Source organism: Dasypus novemcinctus, chromosome 20, assembly GCF_030445035.2.
Source record: "Dasypus novemcinctus isolate mDasNov1 chromosome 20, mDasNov1.1.hap2, whole genome shotgun sequence".
In the NCBI taxonomy this organism is placed as follows: Eukaryota; Metazoa; Chordata; class Mammalia; order Cingulata; family Dasypodidae; genus Dasypus; species Dasypus novemcinctus.
In genome coordinates, this window is record NC_080692.1 from 31,842,141 (window position 1) to 31,864,495 (window position 22,355).

Consider the following 22,355-nt stretch of genomic DNA (forward strand, 5'->3'; position numbering starts at 1 on the left):
AATCTGTATTACAAAATCATCCATTGCTAGAATAGTAATAAGTCTACTTTAGTCCAAGTTGCATTCCCACACTTAACTTTGTTCATTCCTCTATTTTTAGGATTTGGGGGTGGTGACGCCCACTCTGTGTCTGATTGGAAGGGTATTTAGAGCCCATGGGTCAGATGGATGGAAACATCTTCCTTGCAGTTGTAGATACTCTGTTTCTTGAGATGGCCATTGTACATCATTGCCATTTTATTAGTTGTTCTGGGTGAGTACAATGAACTGGAGTGTAGGTGTTACAATGCTGCTGAGATTCAGTGCTCTACTGGCACCTATACCATGTTAGAAGAAAATGGCTCTCACTGGGACATGGAGGCTGATGATTGAAGGCAAGAAGTTTATTGAGAAGTTTTCCCAGCAGCAGGGACCTGAAAAATAGACTTCAGCCCACCCCTGGAATGGGTGTTAGGAATTTATACAGTATTACAAAAGGAGGGGGGAATTGTTAGTCCATGTAGTGGGGTTAGAGACTGAGTAGAGCTCAGGGCCAATGACTGTTGGAAAAAGCAAATTCTATCCCTTGTATGGTTAATGGGTTAGTGAGCTAGGAAATGATGAATTCTTGGAATGTAAGAGGGGTGACTAAGTTTTGGTCAGGAGGCAGTGGAGATCCTTATGTCACCATGCTCGGTGCCATGTGGTCCCTTTGTTCTTGTGAGGAGATGGTTTACATTTATGCACATAGGCTGTGGTTTGTTCCATCAGTCATGTGGCCCTGGGAAGGGGTTGCATTTCCTTGTTTCGCAGTCTGTTAATCATACATGGTGAACCTTAAAATAGGGAACCTCTCTTTGATATATGTGTGTTTGTGATGAGGGACCTGGGGACCTGGGGGTTTTGGGTGTTGGGCTGGACATGAGGATCAGGGGATCTGGGGCATCATCTCATCTGGCTACTTCCTGCTGTTAGGGGTTGAAGAAGGGATCTCTTCCATCATGCCCGGTATGTTTTGTCTCTTGGTCCAGCAAGGGTTGGTACTGCTGTTCAGGCAGCAGGAAGACGCCGTTTACGTATTCCTGAATGTTGACTGTACTGTTCAGTGTATGAACTAGACAAGAAACTGTAAGAAAAAAGGCCAAAAAGAAGTAATACTATTAACAGTGGTGTTAGAATGGGTAAAATGACTGATTTTAGGTGTGAGGAAAAGTAAGAGAGAAATGAGGATAACCATGATTATTTCTATAGCTCTTGTTTTGGGTTTTTACAACGATTTCCATGGTTTCCTTAAATTTTGAGATTTTCTTCTACCTGTCCTGTTCTGTTAATATAGAAACAACAAGTTTAATTTACCATTGCACAAGTGCTTCCTGTGACAGCAGTGAGGACATCCAATGCTCTTCTACTTTGTATGACTACCAATGCCAAGCTATTAATTTCTATGTGTTGATTGTTTATGGCCTGTGTGGTGGCATTCCAGGATAATTGCAATTAGAGGGAAATATTCAGGATTACTCGCTCTCACTCTGGAATACCTGCAACCAGAACAGACTGCAAAGCTGCCATGTCCTAGGCCAGGGTTTTCTAGGTTTGGATTATCATGGGCATGATATCCAAATTCTGGGTTTCCTAAAAAATGCCTCTTTTCCCATTCATCTAGTTGTTGAGGCTGAAGTGAGGTTTCAAGAAAAGAGCCAAGGTTAGCTATCTGTCCAGAGAAGGCCATGTCTTTGGATTTTAGGATGGTGGCGTTTGGGATGATAGATACTACAGTGCAAGTTCCCACCACTCTGTAAGAAGGGTTAGGTATGCAGTATTCCCACAAAGAAAATAAAAACCTGTACTAGCAAGTGTTAGTGCTGCTGGGGGGACTGAAGGGATGAAATAATAGTGCAAGTGATTGGTAATGCTGAATATGTAGGATCTGCCGTATATTACATTAATGCATATAGGAGAGTAATAGCGTTTGGAAGGATCATATGTTAGTTTGGTTTGACAAAGAAGATTTTGGAAAAGAAAGGTGAAGAAATTTTTAGGTTTTTTTCTGGGTTTTATCTTAGTTTAGCTGTATAATTGCCCCGATTGTGCTTCTACTCCAAATAATTTGGTCTGTCTATTAAAGCTAATAAAACACGGTACATCTTCACTATAATCTTTATCACTTATTCGTGTAGGTGATAGTGTTAAAGAGTAGAGTATAATTACAGTATGTAGTGGGTATATGGACTAAATTAGTTGCAAAAGGTTGGGTGGACAGATTTTTAAAGCTAAGAAAAGGTCCATTAGGAATGTGACCATACCAATGGAATTTGAAAAAATGCACAGCCTTGAGTTGTGCTCTTTACAGCTTTGTAACTGTAAGCTTCTATCCCAAATAAACACCATTTCTAAAATCCAATAGATTTCTGATACTTTTCATCAGCAACCCTTTAGGGGACTACTATGCACACAAACAACCTCTCATACTACATAAAATAGAAGACCTCCACAAACCATTCACAAGTGAAGAGATTGAAACAATCATCAAAAACTTCCCAGAAATGAAAAGCCAAGGATGAGATGGCTTCACAGGTTAATTCTAACAATCATTCAAAATGATCTAATACCAATTTTGCTCAAGTTCCCCCAAAAAATTGAACAAGAAAGAATGCTACCAAACTCAATCTAGGAAGCCAATATCACCCTAATACCAAGGCAGTTAAAGATACTGTGAAAAAAGAAATTTACAGAACAGTTATCACTACCAAAATACCTACAAGCTAAGTCCTAAAGCACATTAAAAGACACATACACTATACTAAAGTGGTTTTATGCCAGGTATGCAAGAGTGGTTTAATGCAAGCAAAGAAATTAGTTTAATAAACCTCATTAATAAATTGAAGAGGAAAAATTACATGATCCTACCAAATGACACAAAAAAGTTATATGACAAAATACAGAATTCTCTCTTGATGAAAACACTCCATACAATAGGATTAGAAAGAAGATTTTTCAACATGGTAAAACATGTATATGAAAAACCAAAACTACACTCAGTGGTGAAATACTGGAAGCATTCCCACTGAGATCAGGAACAAGACAGGGATGCCCGTTGTCACCACTCTTACTCAGTATTGAGTTATTTCTTGCCTAGAGCAATTAGACAAGAAAAAGAAATAATAAGACACCCAATTATTAAAAGAAGTAAAACTTTTACTGTTCTCAGATAAAATAATACAAATTTTAGAGGATCCTAAAAGATCTGCAACAAAGGTAATAGGACTAATAGACAAGGTCAGCCATGTGGCAGGATACAAAATTAATATGCAAAAATCAGTAGTGCTTCCTTACATTATAGATAAGCAATCTGAGAAGGAAGTCAGAAAAAAAATTCCATTTAGAAGATTGACTAAAAGAATAAAATATTTGGAAATAAACTTAATCTAGGACATAAATGTCCTGTATTCAGAAAACTACAAAACTTTGCTAAAAGAAACCAAAGAAGGCTTAAATAAATGGAAGTATATTCCATGTCCATAGACAGGAAGACTAATTATTGTTAATATGTCAAATCTACCCGAACTGATTTACAGGTTACCACAATCCCAATAAAATGCCCAACTGCCTTCTTTGCAGAAATGGAAAATCCATTTACCAAATTTATTTGGAAGGGTAAGGAGTCCTGAAAAAACAAAAATGTCTTTAAAAAGAACGATGTTGGAAGACTTTCACTTCCTGACTTTAAAGCATATTACTTAACTACAGTGGTAAACACAGCATGGTACTGGCATACAGATAAATAGATTGGCAAATGAAACTGAATGAAGAACTCAGAAATAGAGCCTCACATCTGTGTTCATGTGATTTTTGACAAGGCTTTCAAGGCCTCCAGCTGGCCCAGAAGAGTCTATTCAACAAATGGTTCTGTGTGAACTGGATGTCCATATCCAAAAGAAAGATTTCACAGCTTATTAAAAAAAAAAGAAAGAAAGAAAAACTCAAAATGGATCAAGGACTTAACATAAAAAGCAGCAACCATAAAACTTCTAGAAGAAAATGTAGGGGAAACATATTCAAGATCTTGTGGTAGGTGGTAGGTTCTTAAACCTTCCACCCAAAACAAGAGCAACAACAACAACAACAAAATAGATAAAAGGGACCTCCTCAAAATTAAACACTCTGACCAGGGGAGGCAGATTCCAAGGCCCTAGCACCTGCTGCTGCAGTCCTCTAACAAGGTCCACAACCATAAAACTATCTAAAGAGATTTGAAAAAGGGCAACAAATTTAAGTGTCAGCATCTTTAGTTCAGAATATTTGGCTGTAGAGTATGTCAATTCATGTATCCCTGAGAATCCTCTGCAAGAACTATTTAAATATGCTTGGAAATATATGGCGAGTAATTACATAGACTTCTAGATTTCAGTATGGGGATCCGTTATAGCTCATGAGGCCCTGTATTTCTTGTTCTCTTCACCTGGATTTTTGAAAAAGTGCAAAATTCAAAAGTATATTTTGGTAACATGGAAAGGCCAATGGAAAAGTTTTAAATCACTTTCTTTAATCACTTTCTTATCCAGCTGCCTTTGATTTGTGGAACCTATTATTTGATGGAGGGTGTCAGTATTCTTTACAATTGGGAAAGAATGCCAAGATGATATTTGCTTTTGACAAGATGCAACTGCTGTGCAGTGATTGAGGACACATGGCACTATTTCCTGCATGGGTTCTTAAACCACGAAAGCATATGTATAAGTATATTCATAAAATATATCATGAGTTAGAGGCTCCATTTGGAATGGCATCACATCGTCTGAAAACCCTAATTCTTGAAACCGGATTTTTCATTGGACCCATGCTTTTGTGTGACCGTGTAAATCTTTGGGCATGGATAACCATGTAGTTGATAAAAATTTTTGTTATCCATAGTGGTTATGATATTCCTCTCAACCCTTTAAATCTCATCCCATTCTACACTGGTTCTTGGCATCATGATTTTCACCACATGATCTTCATCAGAAACTATAGTTCAAAATTTACACTGTGGGACAGACATTTTGGATGGACTCTCTGCTTTTGCCTACACTGAAAGAAGACATTTAAGAAAAGGACTAAATAACCATTTTTCATAAACCTTCCTGAAGATACGCATTTTCCTGAATTCAAAATAGGAGCTAACATTGCTTCTGTGGATGCATGTGCTTTGTCTGTGAAGTGATAAAAGAACATTAACACCGTTAATTATTTTTCTAGTGGGAACTTCTACTTTACATACAAGTTCTGTATATGTAGAAAAAAAGTAAATATTTATTCAAGTACAGTTTTTTTGAAGAAAATTTAAAGGTCATATTACTAACCTTTTAAAAAATGTTTAAGTTATGGAGGAAGTGTTAATATTTCCTTTCTGCTGCAATACTATAAGCGTGGTGTTGGAATTGGCCTTCAAGTCTTTTAAATAAATAGGGCCCATTTTAAAGAGCCTCTAGAAGTATGGTGTTAGCCTCCGTAGCAGTTGGATATTGTTTATGAATTCCAAAAATAGATATTGGATTATGTACATGAACTGGTCTGTCGCTCTGGGATATTAGATTGGATTGGATTCAGAGGTTTCACTCTTACTTGAGTGAAAATTGATAAGGCTTTGATTGGGCCATATCAATAGTCCCCTTGGTAAGCAGTGATTCACAAATAAAAAGACTAGGCAGAAGAGTCAGTTGGAGTTTTGATATTGACGTCCAGGGAAATAAACAGTAAGAAGAAGAACACAAAGGAATAGAGGTGGCTCATAGACATGGCAGAGGCCAGGGAAGAGACAAACAGTGCCTGGTTGTCTACAGCTAACCTTGTGGACTTAAGAAGCAGCTGAGCCTGGAGAGAAACGAGTCCTGGGAGAGAAAGTAGACATCCCAGACTAGAAATGATGTTGGAAGAAGCTGGGACCATGTTGCCTTAAGAGGAAGAGAAAGCTTGAACCCATGCAGATGTTGTAGTAATCTTTCTCTAGCACATTGCAATAGACTTTGGTGAGGGAAATAACTTACACTTATGCCCTGGTAACTATAAGCTTCTATCCCCCCAAAATACCCTTTATAAAACCTAACAGATTTCTGATATTTTGTGCCAGTACCCATTTGGCTAACTAATACAGCCTCATATTGAATTTTAAACATTTTTAGAATATCCTGGGTTGAATCACATAAGTTGCTGAAATGAGTGACTGAAGCTGCTAAACCAGGTGTAGCCAGTCCTGTGCTTTTCCACTCTTCTTAGGAGCTGACCATTTGGCGTGATGCTCTCTTTCTTTGAAGAGTTGTTTTTTATTGCAATGCACTATTGGCACCAGTAATTTAAAGTTTTTCTATATGAATGCAAGTGGAATATTTTAATCTAAAGGTTTTCCTACTTACTCAAAAAATTTAAATTGAGCTTTACTTCTGCTATTTACACTTTCATTTTTGTATATCAAGTTCTCTTTATCCTTCAATCTATAACTAGTTTCTATGTGAACTGACTTGCTAAATTTGCACTTTGAGCTGTTGTGACAAATGTCATTTTTGCCTGATAAAAAAAATTAAGCAGTAAATATTTGTTGCTAAGATTTCCATGACAGAGGCAAGAAAAATCAAGTCCTCATGCTTTTTGTATATCTGTTTGTGGCAGCTAAGATTGAATGGAAAGTCTAAAAACAAGAGAAAGGGGAAATAGTCTTTGCAACTCAGAAATAAACATGTTAACAGTGAATAGCCTTTTCACATTACTAAAATATGGAACCAGCCCAAGTGTCCATCAACTGATGAATGACCATAAAGATGTGGTATATACCTACATGGAATACTAGTCAGATGTCACAAGAAATGAAATTGGGTTGCATATGACAAAATGGATGAGCCTTGTGGAAATTATTGAGTAAACAAATAACAAACGCTTACAAATTACTTTGAAGCTCAATGCAGTCCCAAACAAAATTAAGTTAGAGTATTTCTTTAACAGCTTTATTGAAATAAAATTCATAAAACTTAAAATTCAACCATTTAAATTGCATAGTTCAGTAGTTTTTCTTATGCTCACAGAGTCTGCAATCAACATCATTATCCAGTTTTAGAAAATTCTTATCACCCCTAAAAGAAATCCTTTCCCCATTATCAGTCATTCTCTTTCCCCTCAGCCCTTGGCATCTACTAATCCACTTTCTATCTGTATGGATTGGCCTACTCAGGACACTTATATGTAAATGAAATCATAAGGTATGTGATGTTTTGTGACATATCGATGCCAAAATATAAAATTGAAAAAAAAAACCAGACACAAAATAATACCAACAGTATGCTTTCCAATACATAATTTTTTGTTTGTTTGTTACTGGGGCCAGGGATTGAACCTAGGAACTCATATGTGGGAAGCCAACATTCAACCACTGAGCAACATTGGCTTCCTTGGGGTGGCTTTCTCATTTGGTTTTTGCTTGTTGTTTGTTTTCAGTTTCTCAGGTAGCACTGGGGACCGAACCTTGAACTCCCCTTGTGGGTGGTGTGTGCTCAACCACTTGTGCCACTTCCACTCCCTAATACATAAAGTTTTAAATTCAATACAAATCTATGGTATTAAAAATAGATGATTGTGGGATTTGGCAAGATAGAGTGGATGAAGTAGCAGGAGAAGGACTTACGAGTTGCTGGTTTTATTTTATATTTTTGAGTTATGTTAAAGTTACAAGGATGTATCTACTTTGTGATAAATGATCAAGAGGTAAATTAATCATTTCTGCTTTTTTGGTTGTGTGCTATATTTAAAAACTTGTATTTAATACATTATAATTATTAGGTCAAACAATAGAATTCATTACAAGACTTTGCAATCATAATATCTCCATTTCATGAAATATAAAGTCCCTTCGAGGACTCCAAACTCAGGTGTTCTAAGTCAAAATCCTATGTTTACAAACATAGCTTCTTCGACATTCACAACAGTCTGCCTGGAGACCACGTGAGTTTAGCATAGCACAGTTGTATGTATGATTTGGTGGATTTTTCATTCTGTAATAGAGAAAAATGCTTAATTCAATTACGTTTTATATGGGTGATCCATGAAACAATGTCATTTTCCAAATAACAGTATTAGAAGAGTATTTTGAAAATATTAATAACATCTTTAATGAAATATTTATAATTGCACTGGTTATTTGGGGCTATGAGCATAACTTTCTTAACTAACGTTTATAATTTTATCATGTCACTGATTTCAATATTTTTCTACATTTCCATATGGAAACAAATTTATTAATATTATTCTCCTGAATAGTTTTTTTTATAGCTTTCCTTCTTCTATAGCACCATTAAGAAAAACTTACTTTGTGTGGATAATTGAGACCTTTTCCCACAGCCATGAATGAGTACTGCTTTCACGAGATAGTCCAACCCATAATCCTGATGAAAGGGATCTCAGCACATTCTATCAGAAAACAAAGAAATTCCAATTAAATAATCATTTTATAAGACTAATATTTTTAATGCCAGTAGTGTTTTGTTCCTTATGTTCAATGATTTTTATTGTTAGAATAGGATCCAGCATTTGCATCTTGTTTTGAAAATTATTGAACATAAAGAATCAATCAAATATTTACATTTTTAAGAAGTTAACACAGTTTGGAACAGCTCATAGCATTCATTTGAAATTCTCATGAGATACTCTTGAGACTCTACAAGAGAGTGACAACCTAAGTCATATGCTATGTTACAGTAGGCTGTGCAATAAGGTTAACTACTAAAACAGTTGGAAGATTATTTTTAATTATGTCACTTTTAAAGCTGTAATATTTAGTATTCTTCTCTCAGTACTCAGTAGAACATACAAACAGAGAGAAAATCATTAATTATATACAATATTTGAACAACAGCATAAACCCTCTTGACCTAATTTACGTTTATAGAACACTCCTACAACAGCAAAGAAAACACATTCTTCAAATGCACATAGGTCATCCATATTTGGGGCCAAAAAACAAACTTCAACAATAGTTAAAGAAGTGAACCATACGGAGTAAGTTCCTTGAATACAAAGGAACATAATTAGAAATCAATAAAAAGAAATTATGGAGACTCTAACTCAAGGGGTCAAAGAGAAAGTAACAAGATAAAGTAGAAAAAAAATTAAATAGAATGATATGAAAATTTGTGGCATATATCTAAATCAGTACTGAGAGTTAAATTTATAGCATTTAATGAATATTTAATAAAAGTGACAATGTCTTAAATTAATGAGATTAGCTTCCTCTTAAAAAATAGAAAGAGAAAATAAAATTAAAACCAAATCAAGAAGGAAGATATATGCATATACGATCCTAACTCAAGGAAAATGGGAAACAATAAGTAAATAAAACAGAAATAAAGTTTCTTTGAAAGGTCAATTGAGTTGATAAACCTCCAGCCAGGAAGGTCAAATGAAAAGGGAAGATAAATATTCCACACACAGAAATGAAAGAGGAGAAATAACTACATATCTTACTGATGTAAATATATTAATATATTATGAATAATTGTTTGCTAACAAACAGGAAATTTGGGTGATGAAAACCATTTTCTGGAAAGACATCAAAGACCACTCAATGAAACAATAAGCTGAAAATATGACTAGCAAGCCAAATGTTAACAAGGATGTGAAGCAGGTGAACTCACAAATGATTTAGAAAAGGAAGATGTAAACACATGGCAAACAATATGCCAAGTTTTCTTTTGAAATTTTCATCTAAAATTATACTTCACCTATAATACAGCAATTCCAATATAATTCCATAAAATTGAAAGCATATGTCCCCATAACTTCTTGTACAAAATTAATCATGGTAGTTTTCTTCATAAAAGTAAACTTCTGGAAGCAATTCAAGTATCCACCAACAGGTGACTAGATAAAAAAGTTATGGAATGCGTACTCACTGTATTAGTATACAGGGGGAAAATGCTGATATATGGATAAATCTGAAAATAATACTATTGAATGAATAATTCCAATAACAAAAATAATATACCATTTGATTCCATTCATGTGATCCATGGCTGAAGAATTAAATGATGAAGTTAGAAATAAGTTTGGAAGTGAGGTTTGAATAGACATAGACACTCAAAGTATTTCATGCATTGAAGGGAATATTCTATCTTGATTGGGATGGTGGGTTCATAGGTACATACATTTTTCAAAAGTCATTGAACTGTATGCTTAAAAATGTGCACTTGAATGCAAGTGAAACATGCCTCAATTTAAAAAACCACAAAACGAATAGATGAGATCACCATGTTAGTATAAACACCCAAGTGTACATCGACACGCAAATGGATAAGCATGCTATGGTAAATTCGTACAATTACTATTCAACAATAAAAAGGAATGTATTCTTGAAGCACCCATGGCTGAATCTCAAAATAATTGTTTTGAATGAAAGATCCAGGCAAAAGAGATTATGTATCATATGACTCTATTTTTTAAAAATCTAGAATATTCCAAATAACTCATGGTAAATAAAGCAGATCCAAAGTTGCCTGATGATTACACAAGTTGTATACATATATCAAAACTTATGAATTATATGACTTAAATATGTGCAATTCATTGTATATCAATTATACCTCAAAAATGTGTTACAATAGAAAAAAAATGAAACCTCCTTATTCAGCTAGAGTTATCATCAAAACAACAACAACAACCATAGTAAACCTAAACACTGTTGAAATGTTACCTTCTGATAAAGGGAAATAAGACCATGATGTCCTATGTCACTATTTTTTATTCAACTTTCGACTGGATACCCTTTACAATGAAAAAAATGAAGAAATAATTAAATATATATCACTTGGAAAGAAAAAGTGAAACTGACACCTTCATAGATGATAAAATTGTATATGGAGAAAACTTAAAGGAATTCCCAGATAAACATTTGGATTTTACAAGTGAATTTTGCAAGATTGCTGGATATAATCAATGTACCCAAATCAATTGTAGAGTGATATATTTGAAACAGCAGAAAAGTTAATATAAGAGATAACTGGTGTCAAATAAAATGAAATGTGCTAGATATACACAAAACTATGAATAGCCATGGAAGAAAATAAAGGAAGGACTAAAACATGTTAATAAATAATATCAAAAAGATGTTAATTTTCAACAATTGATCTCTTGACTAAATATAATTTCTATAAAATCACAGCATACTTTTATGAATGCATTTATATAGAGATTTAAAAGTCCAAGTGTAATATGGTACTAATGAATAGAAATGTGATTGAATTATATAATGTACTAATATAAAAATTAATACCAGTAAATTTGACCATGTGATCTTGGTGCAAAATAAAATTGAACAGTGGAACTCAAGTGATGTAAAGAAACACACAAACACATACACATACCTATACACCCACATACTTAACTTATGACAAAGGTGCCATAGAACAGAATGGAGAAGTTATCATCTATGCTATACATTATGCTCCATTAATTAGGTAATGATATAGAAAGGTCAACTTTTCTCCTAATGTGCAGCACCACAAAGAGAACATCAGAAAAAAAATAAAACTAATAGATTGAAGAGCGAACACTTAAAATCTTACCATTTCTTCTTCAGTATCCATATAAAACAGATGAGATTTCTTAGAAGTACAGGCCATCAAACTCTCGTTCCATGTTTTGAGTTCAGGACTGATGTGATAACAATTGTTGGAGTACATAAACCACTCCTCTGGACAATGCCAACAATGAGAGGCTGAAGAAAGATTGTGAATTACTGTACAGAAACCATTTGAATTTTAAAAGGAAAATTAATTGACGTTTTTGCACAGACATAAACATATATATGCACATAACCTGCACACACACCCTCACAGGCTGACACAGATAAAACCTACACACACATACAGATGAGGGTCAGCCTCTAAAACACTGATTTATGTACCCATATAAAGCAAACAATCAAAACTTCAGCCTATACATGTCCTGAAATGCACTGAGCAATACCATTTTATTAGAATAGGAAAATATTTGCTTGTTATCATATTATAGTAGTAGAATATTACAACAAATTGGCAAAAGTGATTTTAAATGAATAGCCCTTAGTGTGGAACAACAAGGAATATCCTTATATAATTTTTTATTTGTGAAAATTTATTGCTCAATTTTATAATTTTTTAATTCATTTTTGTGTGTCCTAAGACAGAGAGAAAATGGAACATGCACCAATATATGAGAGATTTAAAATTCATTACATACCTTTCCGGGATCTTTTTATCAGGGAATCATATTTCTGTTCCTCTATTTCTGTAGCTAGAAATACAATTGTAATTCTTATGAAATTATTACTGCTATTAATAAATCACAACAGTTTTAGTTTACTAGCTTGAAATTTCATGCATTATTTAGAAATTAAACAACTGCTGAATAAAAAAACATATTTTACCAGGGAAAATTAATAAAGCAATTGAGGTCTTAGAGATAAAATTTCAACAGCCTAATGGAGCAAAATCTTTTTCTGTTCAGAATTTGGTTTAGTGACTGCCAAAAATAAATTTGCATTTCTCAGTTTTTTCAATAACCTTGTTTTTCTAAAACAAGGCTTTTATGAGATCAGAAGCTGATTTAGATTTCAAAATAAATACTCTCTGCAACCATTCTGTAATTTAGACTTTGACTAATTCAGAATAACCTCTACATTACTCACACACATACATTTAGTCCAAATAAATACATTAAAATGAGACTTTTATATCTAGCTCCTAATTTATGAAATATTTCGAGGTATTTTCAAAATCTTTAAAATGAAAATTCCCCTTATGACTTCTCAAAAACTCGCTTACATGGAGTAATAATTATGACTGCCATGGTTATTACAGAGGCCATCAACACTACGCACAATATTCCCAGGATCCCAGCAATGAGTCTTCCTGGAGGTGATGCAATATCTGCAGGGAGAGGAAGGGTAAACAGAGGCAAGTGTTTGGTTTACACACAAAGAGTGATATTCTTAAATGCTGGACCCCAAACCCATACCCACCATTGTAATCTTTCTCTCAGAATATACCACTGAATTTTCAAGAAATACAATGCTCGAAAAATCTGATTACCATTGCTCTTCAGAATTCATACTGGAATACCAATCCACACTTTGAGCACCAATGCACAAAAATGAAAAATAAATGAGCTTATTCACTAAATCTGACTACCCATGTTCCATGTCTATAATCTTTGCTTTCCCTTCTCCTCTGCACCCCAAAAGCACATCCTAGAGCAGTTATATTCAGAATCTATCAAAGGTTTTACCTTTGCATGGTGAATTCTTGTCATTCCCTTGAGGATCATGAGAAGCATTTTGAAGGTTTAGTTCCACATAGGTTATTTCCTGCTCAGGGTCTGAAATGGAGCAATTAGTACCCTTAGGTTTGATTTGCTTCCTCTTTGGGTTCTTGGGAAGATTCAGTTCTGCGTAGGTTATTCTTTCGTTATCCATCTCGGCAGCTCAGTGCTCACAGAGACTCTGCTCTGGTATAACTGCACTTAAGTTGATACCTGGTGTGTATAGAACAGATCCCTAGTCCACCCACACTGGTGGAGGGAGGGGAGCAGGTGCGCTGAAGACAGTGGCCGTGGCCATTTCCAAGTTGAAGAATCAAAAGATCTGGTTCTAAATTACTCAGAGATTTAAACAAGCGTCTCATGGTGTAGTAAGTATGTCTTTAAATATTCTGCATTTGACGAAATACTGTTGGTTGGAGTGATGGAAAGCTAAATTGTTGAGCAATGAAATAGTTCATAAAGGAGAATAGCTTCATTTCTTAAGAGTCAGATTCTACTGAAATATTTTAACACTATAACACCAATATTAGAGTTTTATTTTGGAAAGAATTATGCATCAATTTTCATGATAGTTTTGAAATCCAATGACAAGTACTGAGAGATCTAAAGACAGAGGAAATGGAAAATATGCATACATTTAATTTATTACTTTAAACTGTTATGATTTAGTGATATTCATTCTTTATTAAAGGAGATATGGTATTTTCTATGATCTTTTTCTTATTAATGAGGGTGTGGAAAGTTTTTAGAATTCATTAAATATTTAGGGACACATTTATATGTTTAAAAACGTCATATGACACGCTAAACTTACCTACATCCTAAAGAATATTGGCAATGTCACTCAGAAAAGTGGCATTTTAAATTTTTATTTTGGAGAAGGAATTTTCAATCGATTTAATGATAAAAATAAACGACCATAAGTTCACAGATAAATGTGCAGAGCACGTATGGAAGCAGGCTCAAGCTTCCAGAATGATGTTATGGTTGTCAAAGATCCTAGAGTTCCTTCGGTTATGTAAGTAATTGCAGTCATTGTTAATGCAATTTCATAATTTAGTCAAATGCTCTGGCAGCTAGAATTTAACTCTGCTTTGAAACTTAAAATGTGGGGCCTTTTTGTAATTATAACTGTCTCTAGGACTTAGTTTTCTAATGTAAAATATAGATAATAATATACCAAAAGTAAGATCTGTAAAACACTTAATAATCAACTTCTCAATAAATGTTTAGTTTAATTGTTATCTTAGTCACAGTTGCCATGTTATGCTTTCTGATTCATATCAGTTAGAAACTGTAAAACAATCCATTACAAAGGAGTCTCTTAAAACAATGTGATTCTTTTTTTGTTTGATTTTTGCTGGTTTACCTTCAATTTTTAAGTCTTTGAGGATTAAGTAAGCTTAGATTAGATTTTATGGAAGCTAGATCATCCTGATTTTTTGAAAAAAAAAACCTGCATGTATTTAAACGAATTTTTATGAGGATTTATGCTTTGCTTTCCATCAGTCAATTAATTCCTTTTTAAGAACAGTTATGAAGTATGGGCTAAATAAATATAGAAGAATTCATTATTATACGATGACAAATTTTTTACCAATTATAAAATTCAAAATTAATGATTCATTCTCATGATGTTTATACAATTTCCATTTAAATTATATTCATTAGCAAACTCAAATATGTGTGTATGCATTTGACAAATATCCACAAGAGATGATTAGAATAATTTATGAAGTGATCTAAACATTTCATATTTGAGGCATGCTTTTTATCCTGAATTATTCAAAGAAAGACTCCAATGTTCCAAATTGTTTTCCTTATATATGAATCCTGCAGCTGCAGCAGGCACAGCATTTAGCATCTCCCACTCAATGAGGTGGGGCATCAGGCAGACAGTGGGCAGTGGACATACATACCTTCATCAGCCAGAAAGTCATGCATCCTTGGCTGACTCTCCTAAAGAGGCCTGGCATAGCTGGGAAGAAAGGAGATGTTTAAGGAACCAATCCAGGGCCAGAGCAAACAATACCTGTGCTCTTCACAGACTGTCCTGTATTGACTCAGAGTGAAGTCAGAGTGTAAAAAGCAGGTGACTCATGAAAGAGTCACTTAAGGTATGAACAGGAAATTCTCATAATTGGGTTATTTTTAAGCCAGTTTATCACCCTGCACACCTACAGAGCATAAGAGACTTCAAACTCCTATTAAAAGTATAGCGTCTACCTTGAAAGGTGTGACTGTCCCTTGCGAGTGCTATTGAGAAAATTGTTTCACCTTCAATAGGTTTTGGTGGGAGAGTTCCATTCGAAAATAGTAGTACTATTCGATTTGTTCATTTTGATGTGGTTATTAAAGAATTACTGACATTTTGAAAAATAGCAGTTTTAACAGAAGCACATGTAAAAGTAAAATTGTTTTAAAAATACCATGCAGTTAACTTGTTTCATTCTCAATCACAGATTCTGAAAATTTAGTCCATGTTAACCCTATCTTAGATGTCTAAGTCCAACATTTAGGGTTGTTTGCTGAATCTTGACATGATATAATTATTTTTTATGTCTCTCTACTACAACATTTCTATTATGATGTCAAATATTCAAAAAGTATACCACCATTACCAATAGATAAAGATTTTTATCACTAATTATTCTGAGGAATTACTACACTTTCTACATTATAATAACTGACCAAGACCCTAACTCTAGAACTTATCACCTTGGTTTCTTGGCTCTAATTCTTAAAATTCTGTTTTCAGTTTTTCTTCTTTTAAAATGATTTAATTTTCAGATATCTCTTGATAAATGTTAATGGTCTTGTAAGGAAAAACACTATAATATCAGAATATATGACATTGCTAAAAATTGAAATTCCGAATACCTACTCATTATGTAACTTATTTATTCATTATGCATTAATAAATAATAGTATTTTAATAGGACTATTTAGGCGAAAATGACAAAATTCACATCAGACTATGTAGGGAAATGAAAAGCTCTTTCTGAAAAAATGTCTTCTAAACAAAATTAGGGAAGGCATAAAAAGGAGATTTTTAGCCCACAAGATGAAATATCACAAGAGCATGGGAATAAATAAAATTTAAAACATACATTATCTACTTGTACCAAATAGAATTATTTTAATCATTCCTCATCTTGAATCATGAAAAGGGAGAAATGTTTGTCTGCTTGTTATCTAGCTTTCCTAAGGAAATTCACTTGCCTACCACTGGTAGGAGACTGGGGACAGATTCAAAGCCAAAACTTAAGCTTTGTTATTTCTAAGAAATATGGCACATAAATCCACAGTTTCATTCCTGGATTCTCTACTTATTTTTGTGCCCTCAGTAACAATAACTAATGCTGGCTAATTATATATGTATTTTTTAATATTATATTCTCATAAGCTAAATTGATAGTATTCTTTCTGTGTCTAAATATATTAATGGGTGCATATATACAAATTTATAATGACATCAATACATGATTGTGACCTATACACAAATGTTTATAGCAACATTTTCATAAATGCCAAAAATTACAGCAACCAAGATCTATTCCAACAGGCGAATAAATAAACTGTGGTGTATCCATACAATGGGATATCATTCACTGATAAAAAGAAATGCACTCTCAAGCCACACATGAAAAAAAAAAAACCACAAAAGAAACTTAGATGCATATTTCCAGGGAAGGAAGCCAGTCTGAAGAGGCAACAAACTGTACCTTTCTGACTATATGACATTCTGGAACACATAAATCTATAATAAAAATATAAGACCTTACCAGAAGTTCAGAAATTGGGGATGAGGAAGGTGGAGAATGGGGCATTTTAATATAGAATCATTTTACCTGATAGTGAAATGGTAGATACATGACATTACTCATTTTCCAAAGCCCATAGAATTGTAAAACACAGATTGAAACCTAATATACCTGTACAGTTTGATATTGTTTATGAATTCCAAAAATAGATATTGGGTTGTGTTTGTAAACTGGTTTGTTTCTCTGGGCATATTAGATTGTATTAGACCCAGAGGTTATACTTTATATTATTAAATCAAGATTAGGGCTTTTATTTAACAATGTCATTAGGACAACTCAGTTTAAGTGGGCTATATAAATGGATGGTTATCAAAGACCAATTTATGGTTATCAAAGGGATATAAATACATGGATAAGAAGAACACTGAGAGTTTAGTTTTGGGCACTGGAACCATGGAGAGAGAGCCAAGCTCTTTGCCTAATAGCCTGCAGCTGAAGAGACCAGAGCCCTGAACACCTGAGAAAGTCCAGAAAGAAGGGAGCCTCAGGGAGAGAGACAAGCCTTCTGCTAGCCTGTAGCTGAGAATGTAAGGAGCTGGGATTACAGAGACTTAGAAGTAAAAAGGAAGGCTGAACCCTAGGAGAGACTGGCAGCCATCTTGCTCCAATATGTGGCAACAGACTTTGCAGTAACTTAACTTTCTGGCCTTGTGACTGTAAGTTCTTACCCCAAAGAAATACCCTTTATATAAGTCAACAGAGTTCTGGTACTTTGTATCAGCACACTTTGGCTGACTAATACAATACCTTATGAGTTTTAGTTAATAATATCGTATTAATCTTTGGCTCATCAGTTGTAACAAATGCATCATACCAAAACAATATACTAATAATAGAGAAATATTGGAGTGGAGTGAAGGTAGATATATAGGAATTCTGTACATTCCCTGTAAGTTTTCTCTATGTCTAAAACAGCTCTAAAAATGAAAGTTGTTGTAAGCAAGAGAGAACTTCCTTTATCTGAAAGAGAATTTATACATATAGAAAAAAGAATGTCATACTTAAATATTTATTTCTGAGATCAGATACAAGGCAATAATACCTCTTCTCTTCAACCTTTGAAAGAAAGATCTAACAAGTATAGTACAGGAATAAAAAAATAAAAGATAAACAAATTTTTTAAAGATTTATTTTATTTATTTCTCCCCACCCTCTCGTTTCTTGCATTTGCTGAAGCTGTTTGTTTTGTGCTGCTCATCTTTTATTTAAGGAGGTAATGGGAACCAAACCTGGGACTACCCATGTGGGAGGGAGGAGCCTGGTCATGTGACCCACCTCTGCTCCCTGCTTTGTTGGGTTTCTCATTATGTTTTCCTCCATGTGTCTCTTGTTGTGTCATCATGTAGCATCAGCTCACTGTCTTGATTATCTTTTTTAGAAGACATCATGAACCAAAACCAGACCTCCCATGTGGTAGGCAGGAGCTCAATCATTTGAGCCATGTCTGCTTCTCCCAGATTTTTTAATTAAAAAAAAAAAAACTGTAATTATCTTTAGATTACCTATTTATTGTGTGTGAAGGAAAATCATATTGATACAAAGATAAAATTCTATAAATAAGAAAGTTGAAACAAAAACTCTTGGCCAAAAATTTAGTGTATGAGTATCAATTGTATTTATATACCAAATGAATATCTATTGTCTATAAACATTTATTTACAAGCTAGTGTACCACCAAGGCAACCAAGAAAAAAAAAAGACACCAACAAAACTTTCAGAATTGCAGAGAAAGAATTGTGGGTATGGACAGTAATACAAACTCTAAATAGGGAGAAATAAGAATGCATTTTTAAAAGCTTAACATTGAGTTAAAAAACAAGACATAAAATAGCATATATGAATAACTTCACTTACAATCTAACAACAGAGCATACTACATGACATTGTTTAGAGATGTGGATGGACACAGGAAAACTAGAGGAAAAAAGCAAGGATATTGTCATCATTAAAGAGTGAATACTGCTTGCAAATTTCAGATAAAGAGGAAAATTTTTATTTAAAAATGTATATGTGTGATTTTTCAAGATATATTCTTTGACTTTTCCTAGGTCGTAAAGAGGTTTTGTCTCTATTATTGTGTTCAGCTGTAAAAGTTATTTTATGAGTTTCTACATATATATTTATATTTCAAAACAGAAAAGATAAAAATCAGTATTGTTGTCTATTTTTCAAATGTACCTGGAACAATCTTGACTTTTTAGATAAAAGTGCCTCAGGCTCTCATTCCAGATTTTTCTGTATTTAGTAATGAAATAACAACTACTGCATAGGTAAGTCACATATGGGAGCAGAACACACAAGGAGGTGCTAGAGAAAGAATATGAATTAATACTTTAAAAAAATTGCATTTTAATATAGAAATTTCTTGGTATTCATTCCTGAGAATAAAGAACACATTTGTAAATACATGTGTGTACATAAATAAATGAAAATCATGTAACCCTTACTCTACTACTTGCACTATGTAACATTTAAAATGCATTTTAAATAAACTTGTCCAGAAAAAAAAGTAGCAGCAGTACTTAATCTTAAAAACTAGAAGTACGTAGTAGTGACTCACATAATAGAAAATTCAGATTTAAGTTACTAGAAGAATGGAGGGCATAGTATTTTTAAAAATAATGTTTACTCCTAATCATTGATCATCTAAACAGTGATTAATTGTGAAAAGGCAACACTTATTCTTTATTAGGTAATTTTCCTAGCAATCTCTTGTTACTTCTAGAAACATGGAGAGAATGTAACTGCAAAATGAGAAAATCTTTTAGACTCATTACTTCCCTTTGCTGTTGAAGTCATGGACACATGCTCAGGGGCCATCTTCCACCCCTGCCGCCCCCACTGCCTATTCTATTTGTGTGCAGATGTTTTAATTGGTTTTCATTCCATAGACCTAGGGAGATGTTTATACCAATGAAAAGACACAACTGTACTTTAAACCTGGATGCCAGGAACAAGCAGCTCCAGATGCTAATGAGGCAGGAACTCTGAGAGGCAGGGTTCCCTCTCCAGGGATCTTACAAATAGACCACCTTTGGCAGCAAAGATTTATCACTTCCCTCTGATGCAAAGTAGAGTGTGCAGAACTGGTCCTCTATCAACCCTGACCAGCCATGATGGGATCTCTTCTCCTGACATTTGGAGCCTTTCTACCTTGTCAGTAATAAAGTGGTCACTTGCCAAAGGTGTCTGCTTTGCCTGAGCCTGATTTCTCATAGTGCAACATGAACCAACTCAACACCATAATTATAAAGTGTTCCTATATGAAAAAGAGAATTATCTGAAATAATATTAAGACAGAGGGTCTGCGGCAGTTTGAAATTATTTTATGAATCCCAAAAAGTGAAATACTTAGTTAACAAACTAGCCTATCCCTTTGATTGCACTAAATTTAGTTGAGGGGCTTTTGATTAGATTACTTTATGAGTTTGACTGAGGGCTTTTGATTAGTGTACATCAGGTTGTGTCTCCACCCCCTTGCTTAGGCTGATATAAATGGAAGCATACAGAGAGACACAGAGGAAATGGAAGCTGACATATTATATGATTCTGCAGTGTGTGAGAGAGAAGATTGCAGGAAAACAGAATCCCTCCAGAGGCTGAGAGTGGCTGGGACCATGGAGTAGCTCAAGAGGAGACAGTAAGGCCAGAGGACAAGCCTGAGACCTCAGCAGAGCTCAGCAACCATCTTATTTCACCACATGGCTACAATGTCAGAATCCACAGTAGGGGACTTTGGTGAGAAAGCACCTCTTCTGGTGCCCTGATTTGGATGTTTTACATCCTTGCAGGTGTAAATTTTTACCCCAAATAAATCCACTGTGTGAAAGTCAAAACATTTCTGGTACTTTGCATTGGCAGGTCTTTGACAAATTAAAACAGAACCTTTCAGATACATATTCATCTGGCACAGATTCCTTATGTTGTCTCAATGATTTATTTAACAAGAATTATTATGACTATGATAACCACAATGATGATTCATTTCAAATGTTGATTGATTGCCAGAATCTCAGCAATGAGTCTCCATGATATGAACAGAGAATCTATAGGGATAAAAACAGAGAAATTGTGGAAGATTTAAATCTGTGGAAATAACTGGAATTTATGTGTTGACCTGTAAGAGAACAGGAGCTCAGAAAAAGTGAAGACACCAAAACAGTACCCAAATTGACAGAAATAATTGTCTTCGAAAACTAAGTTGCTCTGTTGGTTTATAATACTTCATGAGCTATTTGAGAATGCATATCTTAATAATTCCTGTGTGATAATGACCTCCAGAAGTCTAATTTTATAATTTAATATTATTTTCTTTTTAAAGAAGATTTAATTTACCTAAATGATACATCTAATTATAGGGGGATTCCCATACAGACCACCCATCCTCTCTGACACTTTTCTCTATTAACAGCATCTTTCTTTAGTACAGCACATTCATTGGATTTGATGAGCACCTACTAAAGCATTGCTACTAAACATGGTCAACAGTTTATATTACAGTTTGCACTTTGCACTACACATTTTTATAGGTTTCGACAAAATGTAAAATGGCCTGTATCCATCATTGCAACGTCATGCAGAACAATTCCAGTGCTCAATGTTGCATCCTTTACCTTCCCTTAGAATTTTTGGTGACCTCTGCCTTTACATCAATGTTACAAGATCATCCATTGTTAGAATAGTAACAAATCTACTTTAGTGCAAGTTCCATTCCTACACTTATGTTTGGTTTTTCCTCTGTTATTAGAATTTGGGGATGGTGATGCCCACTCTGTGTCTGATTGAAAGGATGCTTAGATCACATGGGTCAGATGGATGGAAACATCTTCCTTGCAGCTGTACATACTCTCAGTTTTTTGAGATGGTCATTGTACGTCATCACCATTTTATTAGTTGTTATGGGTGAGTACAGTGAACTGGAGTGTAGGTGTTACAATGCTGCTGAGATTCAGTGCTCAACTAGCACCTATACTATAGTCCCCACATAGGAGGAAAATGGCGCTCACTGGGATGTGGAGGCTGATGACTGCAGGCAAGAAGTTTATTGAGAAGCTCTACCAGCAGAGGGGCCTGAAGGATAGACTTCAGCACACCCTGGGCAGGATGGTTAGGAGTTTATACAGTATTGTGAAAAGTGTGTGTGTGGGAGATTGTTAGTCCATGTGGTGGGGTTAGAGACTGCATATAGCCCAGAGCCAATGATGGGTTGAAAAAATAAATTATTTCCCTTGTGTGGTT

The 22,355-nt window shown here is 34.4% G+C and overlaps 1 protein-coding gene and 1 pseudogene across 1 annotated transcript; one reads left to right on the top strand and one right to left on the bottom strand.

The window, feature by feature from the left end:
• The first annotated feature begins 1,706 nt into the window (after positions 1 to 1,706).
• Positions 1,707 to 5,050, top strand: LOC101435386 (methylsterol monooxygenase 1 pseudogene; annotated as a pseudogene).
• A 1,906-nt stretch (positions 5,051 to 6,956) lies between these two features.
• On the bottom strand, positions 6,957 to 13,614 carry LOC101427070 (NKG2-A/NKG2-B type II integral membrane protein-like). The gene is made up of 6 exons (XM_004451231.3): positions 13,261 to 13,614; positions 12,798 to 12,902; positions 12,214 to 12,267; positions 11,559 to 11,710; positions 8,309 to 8,409; positions 6,957 to 7,994 (listed from the first exon to the last, which is right to left on the bottom strand). Exons 1-6 carry the CDS (start codon positions 13,445 to 13,447, stop codon positions 7,877 to 7,879), a joined length of 717 nt encoding a protein of 238 aa, XP_004451288.2. The 5' UTR covers positions 13,448 to 13,614; the 3' UTR covers positions 6,957 to 7,876.
• Between the last annotated feature and the right edge of the window lie 8,741 nt (positions 13,615 to 22,355).

What these genes read in the sequence shown, in the direction of transcription:
- LOC101427070 (XM_004451231.3), bottom strand. Translation starts at nt 13,447, where the DNA reads ATGGATAACGAAAGAATAACCTACGCAGAACTGAATCTTCCCAAGAAC. An exon ending in TGGATACTGAAGAAGAAATG is followed by an intron (nt 8,410 to 11,558) that starts GTAAGATTTTAA and finishes GTTTTCTGATAG; the next exon opens with AATGTGCTGAGATCCCTTTC. An exon ending in GTCTCAATTATCCACACAAA is followed by an intron (nt 7,995 to 8,308) that starts GTAAGTTTTTCT and finishes TCTCTATTACAG; the next exon opens with AATGAAAAATCCACCAAATC.